This window comes from Canis aureus, chromosome 30, assembly GCF_053574225.1.
Source record: "Canis aureus isolate CA01 chromosome 30, VMU_Caureus_v.1.0, whole genome shotgun sequence".
NCBI classification, from domain to species: Eukaryota; Metazoa; Chordata; class Mammalia; order Carnivora; family Canidae; genus Canis; species Canis aureus.
Window position 1 is genome coordinate 25,967,710 of NC_135640.1, and position 13,484 is coordinate 25,981,193.

At 38.0% G+C, this 13,484-nt stretch overlaps 1 protein-coding gene across 1 annotated transcript in view; it reads left to right on the top strand.

Annotated features, from left to right (window-relative positions):
• JAM2 (junctional adhesion molecule 2) overlaps positions 1-13,484 on the top strand; it is a 60,052-nt gene that overhangs the window by 39,994 nt on the left and 6,574 nt on the right. The window contains exons 3-6 of the mRNA XM_077878872.1: positions 1,808-1,915; positions 4,673-4,825; positions 6,689-6,891; positions 8,931-9,030. Coding sequence (XP_077734998.1) covers positions 1,808-1,915; positions 4,673-4,825; positions 6,689-6,891; positions 8,931-9,030 — 564 coding nt within the window. The remainder of the gene's footprint in view (positions 1-1,807; positions 1,916-4,672; positions 4,826-6,688; positions 6,892-8,930; positions 9,031-13,484) is intronic.

Below are 13,484 nucleotides of genomic sequence, written 5' to 3' on the forward strand. Positions count from 1 at the left end.
GCATTTAGGAAAACCGTTAGTTTCATTTATAAATATAATTTCTGCAGAGGTTTTTCATAGAGCATTGAGGGCAGAAGTCAGATCTTGGTGAAGAATGCTGTGTTTGTGTGTGTCTGTGTCTGTGTATGTAGTTAAATATATGAAACAATGTGACCGAGCACAAATTTATTCCTAAGACCTAAGTGTGTGGGCTAAAAATGAGTGTGGGTGTGTGTTTAATTGTTGGAAACCCAACAAAATACGGGAAGGAAACCTATCTAAAACTCAAGACTCCGGAAAGTCACCACCCATTCTCCTTAATCAACAGAACAGAACCGTGTTTCCTCAGACAAGTCCCTTAGCACACATTTGTCTTTGTAGCATAATTGTAAACATGTCTGTAAAATGATGTCTCCTTGTAATGTAAAACCTGCTCTAAAAATTTTAGGCATCCTTGAAAACAACTTTTGTGGGGGTCCTCCCCCCCTTGCCTTTCTTTTCTCGGTCCTATTTTCTGTTTTCCATTACCTTTTATTCTATTTCTATATTTCTGGCCATATGTGTGGAACTAAGGGGAAAATTAGGGACTACATATAACTAGAAGAATTCTATCACACAGAAATCATCACTGGGTTAAATATTTTCATACATACTTGTACAGGCTCTTTTTCCATATCTATGTGTATATTAATAAAATCTGGGGTAATATGAGTATTGCTCTCTAATCGACCATATCATGTAGTATCCTGAATTGTCTTTTAAAATGACATCAAATCTGCTACATCAAAATCAGATGTATGGAAAAGATTTGAACATAATTTCTTTCTAGTCAAAGATATGTACTTTTGGGGTCAAACTATATGTGTTATGGGGGGAAAAACCTCAGAGATATGAAGGTAACGCTCTAGAGAGCCTGACTGAAACATACTTTTAAAAATATTTACAACTGGAGGTTTCCTTTGGCAACTCAGAGCAGTTGGCTGATAGGCACTGGACTTTCTCCTGCCCCCCCCCCCAGTCATCTTGTTTGGACAGTTAATAGAGGGGGGTTCCTTCGGAGGTTCCAGGAATTCTTTAATGATGTAAGTGCAGTAAATTTCCTGTAATAAAGTGACCTAAATGAGCTACAGTGAGGCAGTTAAACTGGATGCCAAGATTAAATCTTCTCATAATTTATCTGGATAGAGATAAGGAGTAGGAATCCATGATTTAATAGATTATATTGGGGTTGTAGCAACATACCCATAGAGAGGATCATCCAAGAATGGGTCTGAGTGGGAACGTCGCATGTTGGTAGAATGTTTGTGGATCCCATGGGCTGGACTGAGTGCTTTTCTTAGGCACTGGATGTGAAGCAGCCTCTGTTTACCTCCATGGCGCTCATGGCCCTTATCACAATGGAACAAAATCACTTTATCTTAATTGCCTCTTCCACCAGGCTATAAACTCCCTGATGACTGAGACTGGGAATAGTGGGATAAATGATAAATAATTGATCATAACTGCCATTTTTAAATTACTTACCGTGTCCAGACATGCGTGCTTTGCATGTATTACTATATTTGAAGACTCACAACTCTCTAAGATACTATCTTATTTTACAGATGATAATGAGTCTCAAGAACTAGGGTCAGTAGCATAGTGTCATGCAGTTACTATGGAGAAGAGCTATAATGCTTTCAGTTCATCTTTGGGTTAAGCCAACGTGGTGCCCATTGAGGTAATTTATGGATGGATGGATGGAAGTATAAAGGAGTAGCTTATGGCTGTTTAAAAATTTACTTCATAGGGACCATTAGAAAACAAGTTTTTTTGTTGTTGTTCCCAGAGGTTATTTTAGCCTGTAAATACCCAAAGAAGACCATCTCCTCCAGATTAGAGTGGAAGAAACTGGGCCGGAGTGTCTCCTTTGTCTACTACCAACAGGCTCTTCAAGGTAAGAAGCTGTAGACTTGATGAGGTGAGAGCAAGAGAACACCAAGTACAGCCTGGGTTCTTTAACTTACCAATGGGAACAGGGAAGGGCTAATTACTGAGAATGTGGGGTTTTTAATCATTTTATTTTGTTTTATTTTATGTTATGTTATTTTCATCATGATAAGTGTACTCTTAATCCCTGTCCCCTATTTCCCCCATTCCCCTACACACCTTCCCTCTGGTAACTATCAGTTTGCTCTCTATCTATACTTAAGAGTCTATTTCCTGGGTTGTTGTTTTGTGTGTGTGTGTGTGTGTGTGTGTGTGTGTGTGTGTGTGTGTCTTTCCCCTTTGCTTACTGTTTTGTTTCTTAAATTCCACATATGAGTGAGACCATATGGTATTTGTCTTTCTTTCTCTGACTGACTTATTTCACTTAGCATACTACCTTCTTGTTCTAGCCATGTTGTTGCAAATAGCAAGATTTCATTCTTTTTATAGCTGAGCCATATTCCATTTTTATATATATCTACCACATCTTCTTTAGCCATTCATCTATCAGTGGACACTGGCCTGCTCCCATAATTTGGCTGTTGTAAATAATGGTGCAATAAAGATAGGGGTGCATATATCTCTTTGAATTCGTGTTTTTGTGTCTTTTGAGCAAATACCCAGTGTGATTCCTGGATCATAGGCTAGTTCTGTTTTTAATTTTTTCCCACCAACAGTGCACAAGGGTTCCTTTGTCTCTTTATCCTCACCAACACCTGTTATTTCTTGTGTTTTTGTTGTTAGCCATTCTGACAGATGTGAGGTGATACCTCATTGTGGTTTTGTTTTGCATTTCCCTGATGATGAGTGATGTTGAACATCTTTTCATGTGTCTGTTAGCCATCTGTATGTCTTCTTTGGAGAAATGTCTATTCATGTCTTCTGCCCATTTTTAATTGGATTACTTGTTTTTTGGGTTTTCAGTTCTTTATGTATTTTAAATCCTAACCCTTTATTAGATATATCAGTTGAAAATATCTTCTTCCATTCCATATGTTGCCTTTTAACTTTGTTGACTATTTCATTCACTATGCAGAAACTTTTTACTTTGATATAGTCACAATGGTTTATTTTTGCTTTTTTCCCCCTTTCCTCAGAGACCTATCTAGAAACTGTTTGCTACAGCCAATGTCAGAGAGCACAGGTTTTCTCTTTGAGGATTTTTATGGTCTTGGATCTCATATTAAGGTCTTTAATCTATTTTGAGTTTATTTTTATGTATGGTGAAAGAGAATGTGTTTTGTAAGTGTAAGATGAACCCAACAATGACTGAGACCTAAAGCATAATCACCATGAAAACGGGACAGAGAACAGAAGAAAGTTGAACACCATGGAGGCCCTAGACCCTTCGTGTCTCAACTCAGTCCTAAAGGATATAAAATGCAATGGTTCTTGCTGACCCAGTAGATTAGACTCTTGAGAGAAAGGAAGATGAGATGGTGTGGAAGTGAGATGTTCTGTGGTAATAATGTTACCCTATTTCCATATCACCATCTAGGAAGGTAGGCCATAGCTAAGAGCTCTACAGAGTTAAGACTTAGACTTCTGGTTGGGGAAGGGTAAATACAACTATCTTTAACCAGTGCTTTATTTTTAATTCTTTATTTTTTATCCATTTCTTTCCACTTGCTGTTTTCCTGTTGAATATATACTGAGCTTTTAAAGTATTGATAATAATGGATAAAATGCTATGATGTATGGGACTTACCTCAAAATAATTCAGTGTTTAGAGGTACAGATGGAATAAGATAGACCATGCATGGGTTACTGTTATTGCTGGGTGATGAGTTTTATTTTACAATACTCCGTAATTTTTTGTGTGCTTGAAATTTTCCATTATAAACATTTTAAAAGTTGGAAATATAACAAGTATAGGAAGCATGTTATTATTTTAGAATACTATGCATTACTTTAATTTTAAAAGAATTAAGTATGTGAACAGATGTTTAAAGTCCATAAAGAATTTAAAATACCCATCTTGTTTTCATCTGTCAAGATAGGACTGCTGCAGGCCACAGGGCTGTCTTTGCTTGAATTTTCTACCATTGCCAATCTAGCACCTGAATGTTTTACAAAACACTATTTTCATTCTGTGCATGTTACTACCAAACACTAATCAAAAGAGTGTTTTTAAGACCCATTCACCTTTTCTTTTGGGGCAGTATGATGTGGGCCACCACACATAAAGTTACTGTTCCAGCTAAATTAACTAGATGCTGCAGTGCCTTCTGAAGGTGTGAATGTTTATATAAGCTTATTAGAAAGGGGATGAGGCAAGAATGAGGATTGAATCTTCTAAAATATGAGAATATTGAACCCAATGTTCTTTTGTGAACTGTTATTCTAAAAAAAAAAAAAAAGAAGAAGAAGAAATTTGAAATAGCATCGGCATATAACTTTTTGAGTTTTTATTTAAATTCAATTAGCCAACATATAATAGGTCATTAGTTTCAGATGTAGACTTTCAGTAATTCATCAGTTGCTACAGTACCCAGTGCTCATCACATCACGTGCCTTCCTTAATGCCCATCACCCAGTTACCCCATGCCCCCATCCAGCAACCCTCAGTTTGTTTCCTATACTTAAGAGTCCTTTTTGAGTTTTAAATTGAGTTCATTAATAGGGAAACAAATGCCTTGGTCACTGAATGAAGTGACTAGAGGAAGGTAGTATATAGAAAGTTATTTGCATTATTATTAACATTATTGTTTTCTTTTTCTAAAAGGTGATTTTAAAGATCGAGCTGAGATGATAGACTTCAGTATACGGATCAAAAATGTTACAAGAAATGATGCTGGGAAATACCGCTGTGAAGTTAGTGCCCCATCTGAGCAAGGCCAAAACCTGGAAGAAGATACGGTCACTCTAGAAGTGCTAGGTGTGATGTGCTTGTAGCTGTAGGATTACTGTTCTCTACCCTCATCCCCATCACCTAGGCCACCTGGGGCCCTGGTTAGGAAAGTTCTAGAAATCACCAACACCACCTTTCCTGTAAAATCTTGGCTATTGCCCCTTTTCACCTCATTCGCTGCCAAAATTTTACTCTTAGAAATTTGTTGTGACAAAAATCTCTTTTCATTTCAGATTAAGGTAAATCTTAATGGCCCTATCTTCTACACAGGAGTTTTTCCCCTAACAGTTTATTTTTCAGTACCTTTCAGTATACAGGGTCTATCTCTTACATATAAAATCCAATCACACGAGATGACGGAAAAGCCTTAAAACAAAAAAGTAGGTCAGGGAAAGTATTAGAAATTATTTGGTAAAAAAGAAAAGAAAGGGAAAGAAAATGAAAGAACAAAGAAAAGAAAAAAGAAAAGAAATTGGGTAAAGAAGGGAAATTAGGATTTATTGTGCAGCTAGTATATGTTAGGCTCTTACACATACATAATTTTACTTAATCTTCACTGACAGCTTCATTTCTATAGATGAGAAAATAGAAGCTAAACGATTTTTTCCAAGTCTACATAGCTAATAATTGTCTGGACCAGGATTTGGATCCTGGTGGGATTAACTCCAAAGCCAATATATTTAGTTACTATGAGAATCCCTGATAGATACTAACAGCTCATGATGACAACTGGTGGAGGAACATGATCTTTTCTTCCCCCTGGATGTTACTGTAAAAACTGCTGACCATAGAGAGTAAAATGACTCCTCTTCCTTTTTCTATATAACCCAGGGTCTTTCTAAAATGCTAGTCACTCACTAGTATAGCAGAAATTAAATTCAGAAAACTTTGCAGGAGATTCAGCTGGTGTATTAGTCTTCTCTTGCTACATAACAAATGATCACAAACCAAGCAGCTTACACCACCACCTGTTTATTAGCTCACAGTTCTATAGATCAGAAGTCCAGCTTGACAAGGCAAGGCTCTCTTCCCAGGGTATCATAAGGCTGAAATCAGGGAGTCAGCAGGCTGAGTTCTTGTCTGGAGGTTCTGGGGAAAAGTCCACTGCCGAGCTCACTCTTGTTGGCAGATTTCAGTTCCTGTGGCTCTAAACCTGTAGTCTCCATTCCATTCTGGCTGGGAGCTGGGAGCTACACTCAGCTCCTGGAGGCACCACATTCCCTGCCACGTGGCCCTCTCTATCTACAGTCCAACAGATGCATGTTGAATCCTTCCCGTGCTCTGAATCTCTGACTTTCCCTTCTGTGACCAACTAGAGAAAACAACTTTTCCAGGGGTCATGGGATTAGGTCAGACCCATCTAGGTAATCTCCCTATCTTTAAAGACAATAGATTTAGGACCTTAAATTACCTCCAAAATCTTATCAAAGTAGTACCTATATTAGTGTTTTTGGATCAGGCCTGGAAATGGCATATATGATTTTTCCCACATGCCATTGGTCAGAACTCATGACCCCATCTGGTCTGGCAAGGGGGCTGGCAACTGGTCTGGCTGTGTGCCCAAGAAGAAAGGACATGGATCTCTTGAACAAGTAGCCAGTCTCTATCACAGGTGTCCAATAAGCCCATATTTACCTGGCTGTTAAAATCCTTCTTTAGGAACACCTGGGTGGCTCAGTGGTTGAGCACCTGACTTCGGCTCACATCATGATCCCAGGGGCCTGGGATCAAATCCCGCATCAGGGTCCCACAGGAAGCCTGCTTCTCCCTCTGCCTATGTCTCTGCCTCTCTCATGAATAAATAAATACAATCTTTAAATCAATCAATCAATCAGTCAAATCTTCCTATAGCTTACAAATAACCAGTACCATTTGACTTCCATCCTTCAGTGGCCCCAGCAGTTCCAGCATGTGAAGTACCCAATTCTGCTCTGAGTGGAACTGTGGTAGAATTGCGATGTCAAGACAAAGAAGGGAATCCAGCTCCCGAGTACACCTGGTTTAAGGATGGCGTTCCTTTGTCAGAGAATCCAAAACTTGGCTCCCAAAGCACCAACAGCTCCTATACAATGAATACAAAATCGGGAACTCTGGTAAGGTCATTTCAAGCATTGATCTGATAGCTGTCTTATATTTGGAGAAGAAAAATTATTAGAACTAAAATGATGGAGAATAGAGGGCTGATACTTAAGTGGAGAGAGGAAGGGGCAGTGGGGAAAGATGGCAGTATATACCCAGGGAAGTGATGGAAAACCAGAGCTTGAAGACAATATAGAGAACTAATAATAATAATTTTAACTAATTTTAAAATGTTCATTCCTTCACTCTACGAGTACACAATAACACTGAAAACCAGATCCTCTGGTAAATAATCAAGCATATTGATAAAGTGGCTCAATAATAAAGCACATTTACTGATGTGACTCCTTGAGGAGGAGCACACTCCCGCCCTTGCAGCACCAGCAGGCTCAGTCAGCAGGTCCAGTAGATTTTACACTGACATCTTGGGCAGAAAACCTGCCGTCACACTTTGCTATATTTACTTTTCAAATTTATTTTTTCTCAGAGCAGGTGATAAAAGCCCCAAGGCAAGTTTGGAATGATATAGATTCACTTTCCGCACTTAGCCTCAACCCTTGAAATATCTTATGATGTCAAAGGGTTGTACCAGGGCAGAACAGAGATAGGTTCTTCCCTGAGAAATAAACAACTAAGACTCCAGTGTATGGATGATGATGGCTTCCTTTTAGTTACCAGTTATGTGCTAGTAGATCATTTATGGTTTTTGTCCAACTTATTGTTAATACTTACCCTTGGTCTTGCATTCCTGGTGAATATTTTTATGGTCTGGCTTTTGGGACAGTGAGGGATGATTTCATAAAGTGAAATACATGAGGGAAAGCTTCCTGTGCCATCATGTTGAATACAGAAAGAAGGGGGATGTAGGTAGTGGGTAATGTCAAGTGAGAGAGGAAAGGGAGTTAGTAGATCAAAAACTTGGCTGCTTTTAGGAACATATGTTGCATGAGGATCCAAAACCATGAGGAGGTGCTCCTTAGAGACTCATGGCTGTCATGGCTGCAGTCAACAGTGACCACAGCAGTACTGAGCGTGTGACAGGAGGCATCAGAAGCATGATCCAGGCACCCCTCTCACCCTCTGTGCTGGTCCTGGCAGAATCCTCTAAGGTGTTCAAGACCCACTGTGTTCCCTCCCTCCCTGCCTGTCCACTAACTTCCTCCCTCCCTCCCTTCCCTTCCTTCCCGTCATCCATCCATCAATTCATCTATCCATCCATCTTTGCTTCCCTCCTCTCCTCCCCTCCCTTCTTTCCTTCCTTCCCCCCCTTCTTTCCCCCTGGCCATCCTTCCTTCCTTCCCATCCATCCATCTTTACTTCCCTCCTCTCTTTCTCCCCCTTCCTTCCTCCATGCCATCCATCCATCTTTGCTTCCTCCCTCCCTCCCCTTTCCCTTGCCATCCCTCTATCTATCCATCTATCTTTTCTTCCTTTCTATGGTCATACCTTTCCGTTGTTTTGGCCGAGAGTAGAAGGAGCAAAGGTTAGACCTTAATCCTTTCAGAATTTTCAAAAATCCCACACTTGATAGAATTTGTAATCCTATAAACTACACTGATTGAGATTTTCCTAGACCCTATGCTACTTCCTGGTAGTTGCTCTGGCCTTTTAGAAGAAACGTTCATGATTTGCCACTGCAGTGAACTCACTTGTGGCCAAGAAAACTGCATTCACCCTTTCAAGCCAGGGAGACCTTCCTTTACAAATGGCATTTCCTGGGAATTAGAAATACTGACAAAACTTAATAGTACTGGGTGCTATAAACTTTAAAAAATGCCCAGTGCCTTTCTAACCATACTACTTCCTCAGTATCACAAAACAAAGACACTTCCCCATATATATTTAAGTCTTTCCCTGTCAAAATAAACAGGAAACCTAGCTACTTACCCCTTGAAGGCATGGCAGTCTTGAATTCACAGTAAAGATATCAAGTCCCGAGTCATGAAAAAGGGAAGACCAACTTAATGCTAAAGTTCAAGGGACATGGTTACTTTAGGAGTCTACTTACAAATTTATTGCTTTAAAAATATATTTATTTTCCTTCCACAAATAGCAATTTAACACTGTTTCAAAACTAGACAGTGGAGAATATTCCTGTGAAGCCCGTAATTCTGTTGGACATCGCAGGTGTCCTGGGAAGCGAATGCAAGTAGGTAAGCATGAAATATTGGGAGGAACAATGGTTTGCAGCCGGAGTGCAGGTGTACTTGGGGACAGCAAGGAGCGAAGGGTAGGATTGAGCGTGAGTGATTGGAAGAATAAACCAGAGGGAATGTTTCGAATGAGCTTGACATAATGTGTTGCAAAAAAGCCAGACAGGCTGTTCTTAGTCTATGTCCCAAACAAGCCAAGAATATTTAGCACTATGCTCTTCAAGTTTTTGAATTTTTCAAATCATCGTTTTAAAAATATGCTTGTCTGGACAGTCTTCTTTGAAACAGAAGCTAAGAATTGTATACATTTCTCAGGGTCAAGGATTTGGTATGGGGTTAAGTTGCCAGCTCTGTCACTACATATTCTTGAGCAAATTATTCAACCTCAGTCTCCCCAAAATAGAAATAGTAATATGCTATCTTCATTGGGTTCTAGCTCAATCGGTAGAACATGCAACTCTTGATCTCGGAGTCATGAGTTCAAGTCCCACATGGGGAGTAGATCTTTCATAACAAAAAGAAAAATAATCGATATCTGAAAAGGTTACAATACCACTGGCATATTGTGAGCACTCTCAGGAGTTGGCTATTTTAGTTGCTTGATAATTTTTTCAGTCCCCTAAAATACAGTGCTTTACTTACCACAGAGTGGGCTCTCAAAAAAGACATGTCAAGTGTAGTTGTGAATCTCTATTTGCTATAAAACATAGCTGCCATATATTTCACAAAATGAGCTTCTTAGAAGTCAGTAAAATTAGTACTCAGAATCTTTTTCAGATTCTATGAGTTTCAGAGCAAACACTCTTTTTAATTTTATTTTTAATAATTTGGTTCATTTCTCCCTTTGTGAAAGTCCTGTGTTTTGAAAAAGATTGTGGAATAGGACTAGCTAGAGGTGGCACCTGCAGCTTAAAGTTCACTCGGGGGCAGGGGGGACTGCATTCTGGAGCAGAATACCCACAGCTCCCCTGGTTCAGGAGCTTATCCTCATCTTTGTGAGGTCAGAAATTCATTTTTTCAATGTGCTGAGAGATATGCCGGTATATGCACACTCATCTGCATTATTTATGGACACTTAAACTCTTGGCATTATTTTTTTTTAAATATATAATCTTATTAGACCTCAGGATACCCTAAAGTATAAGATATTTAGTAGTATATTCTAATTTCCACCCATGTCTTTTTAAAATTCAGGGATACATATTAGCCATCCAATTCACTCAAGTGTTGACAGTTATAGTCAAACATAAGCATTTGCTTAAGATACCAGAAAGTACTCCTCCTCTTAGTGCTACTTTGGAATTAGCTTTAGAAAAATTCATCAGAACATGTTTAAAATTAATGCATTAATACAGTGTTTTCCTAACTTCATTCATTTATATACTATTCCCATGGGTTTTTTTTTTTACTGTAACTTTATACCACCTGCACTATTACTATTTATTTTTTCTTTAAATGATCCTGTTTAATTTCTTTTTCTTTTTTTTTAAGATTTATTTATTTATTTATTTATTTATTTATTTATTTATTTATGATAGACGTAGAGAGAGAGAGAGAGGGCAGAGACCCAGGAGGAGGGAGAAGCAGGCTCCATGCCGGGAGCCCGATGTGGGACTCGATCCCGGAACTCCAGGATCGCACCCTGGGCCAAAGGCAGGTGCTAAACCGCTGAGCCACCCAGGAATCCCTGATCCTGTTTAATTTCAATGCCTAATTTAACCCTATCTCAAGAAATAATATCTGGGATGTCATGGTCTTAACATACTAGTTACATTTTTTTTAAGCAGGCAGTAAATAAATACAGAACGGCTGAAATTTAATAGTATGTGTTTTGCTAGTCTTACCACTTGAATTTGACCATGATTTTCACATATCTACTCTTTCTGCTATAAGTTAGCTTAAAAGTTAAAATTTGTTCATTTAATTCTCATCCATTGATCCCAGATGTTTCGTGCCCTTGGGCTGGAATTTATTATCTTTTGATACATAAGGATTTGTGAAACCACATGTCAAGGTTTCTTCATGAGTGATCACTAATAACTTATAACCCAAACCCAAATCTGTTCTAAAGAAGCTCTGTTTGAAGTATAGAAAGAAAGTAAATACAGATTTGGTGATTTTTCCCAGGCTGCCCCCTGTAAAACTTGTGGGAGACTTCACTCACACTTAGCATTTTAACAGCTTGCTTCCTATTTCTTTTTGGTTAGAATAATAACACCATCGTTTTACTGTGGCCTTTTTTTTTTTCAAAGAAAAAAACCCAAAATATTCTTATATGTGTTGTTACATTTTCTCTTTAGTGAGGCATTAGGCGGTTATAGAAGTTGCTTCAATAACTCACAGTCAATGGCAAATGGCATGAAATCAACTCATCTCTAACTTACAGGCTTACAGGCTTACAGGCTTCTTCCATTTCACTGAAAAAAGTAGAATATATTTATACCGTAACTTACAGAATAAGACAGTTTTGTTTTTTTTTTTGTTAGAATCTGCCCTTTGGTTGAATCCTTCATAAATGTCACATTTGTTGACTACTACAAAGAAAATAGTAGCTACAGTTTGGTTTTAAGGAGTTTCATATAGTTATTACTTTGCCTTATATAATGATTATTATAGATTTTTCCCTATTAATTTCATTTTGCCTTAGATTATGAATATTGTGGAATTTTTCCCCTCTCTGCTATTTTTTGTAAGTAAATAAAAAGCTGGATCTCATTGACCTCTCAATGTTCAATGCTCAAGCAAAAATGAACTGAGGTTTTTGTTTGTTTCTTTTTAAGATTTTACTTTTAAGTAATCTCTATATCCAATGTGGGGGCCCAAACTTATAATATTGAGATCAAGAGTCACATGCTCTACTGATGGAGCCAGCCAGGTGTCCCTAAAAATGAACTGAGTTTATATGAAGCAATAGCTAATGTTTTCTACTCTGGTCAAATTGCTCAGTCTTCTAAAAGATGTATTCAGTTTTCTTTCTTTAAAAAAATCAGTTAATATTTCAGAATTAATATAATTCTGAATTCTGAATTAATATAATTCAGTTAATATATGAGAAAATTAATAACCCTTGCCATTAGAAACAAATTTTGAGACCAAAAAGTTTTGTGATAAGCATACTCACTTAAACATTTCTTTTTTTTTTTTTTTTTTTAAAGATTTTATTTATTTATTCATGATAGTCACAGAGAGAGAGAGAGGCAGAGACACAGGCAGAGGGAGAAGCAGGCTCCATGCACCGGGAGCCCGACGTGGGATTCGATCCCGGGTCTCCAGGATCGCGCCCTGGGCCAAAGGCAGGCGCCAAACCGCTGCGCCACCCAGGGATCCCTCACTTAAACATTTCTAAAAAAAAAATCTTTCCCAAAATGTGCAGTGCTTTTATTAAATATATAAAATTACTGTTGAGAAAATGCTATCTAATATTTTCTCCAAGTTATTCAATCCCATGTTAAGTAATACTTGCTTTTATTTTATTTTTTTAAAGATTTTATTTATTTATTTATGAGAGGCAGAGTAGGCACAAGGAGCCCTATGTGGGACTCAACACCAGGACCCCAGGATCACACCCCAAGCTGAAGGCAGACGCTCAACCACTGAGCCACCCAGGTGTCCCGCTAATACTTGCTTTTAAAAACTAGAACTCTTTGAGGAATTGTTCTTTTAAAAAGTACAGGTAATTTATATATTAATCAATACATAGGAAGTATCCAAATGACAGAGGTATGTGGCTCATGAAATCCTTATGGACAAGCTGGAGACATGTATCTCAGATTAAATATTTAGATGGATTCCACATAGTTGGACCCATACCAAGAGGGTGTAATAAATTTCATTATATGAGGGGAGATGTGTAATAGCCTGTCTGTAGTTCTTTCCCTAACAAAGTCATAGTCAACATTTTATTAATGACTTGAATGAGTATATTTTTGATGCAGTTCCCAATTACATATATATTAATCTTGAAAAGTCAATAATCTGATTCTTGGACAACAGAATCAGTATCTGAAGAAATCTTACAGGTTGGTAACATGGTAGTGATTTCAAACTTGGGTCCAAAAAACTCCAGTTGTATTAGGTTAGAAGAAAGATGACTTAATTAATGGCAATAGGAAAAAGTCTTAGGGAGTTTAATTCATTTTAAATTTAATGGGATGACAATTTAATGGCATGTGTGTATGTGTATAAAGTACACACACACACAAGCCCAATTCAAACCGCTGCGCCACCCAGGGATCCCACAAGCCCAATTCAAGAAAGGTGTTTCTGACTCTTAGTTTTGCAAGAATCTTATATTTAAAGATCTTCCTTAAATGTAAGATTCTTGCAAAACTTAATTCTGTTAATATATTCAATCCATTTTGAACCTTGTCCGGGAACTGAATCTATTTAACTGGCTTCAGCAGCATGAAACTATCCATGTGTATGGAATAGCTGCAAAGGGGAAGCTTATTTGA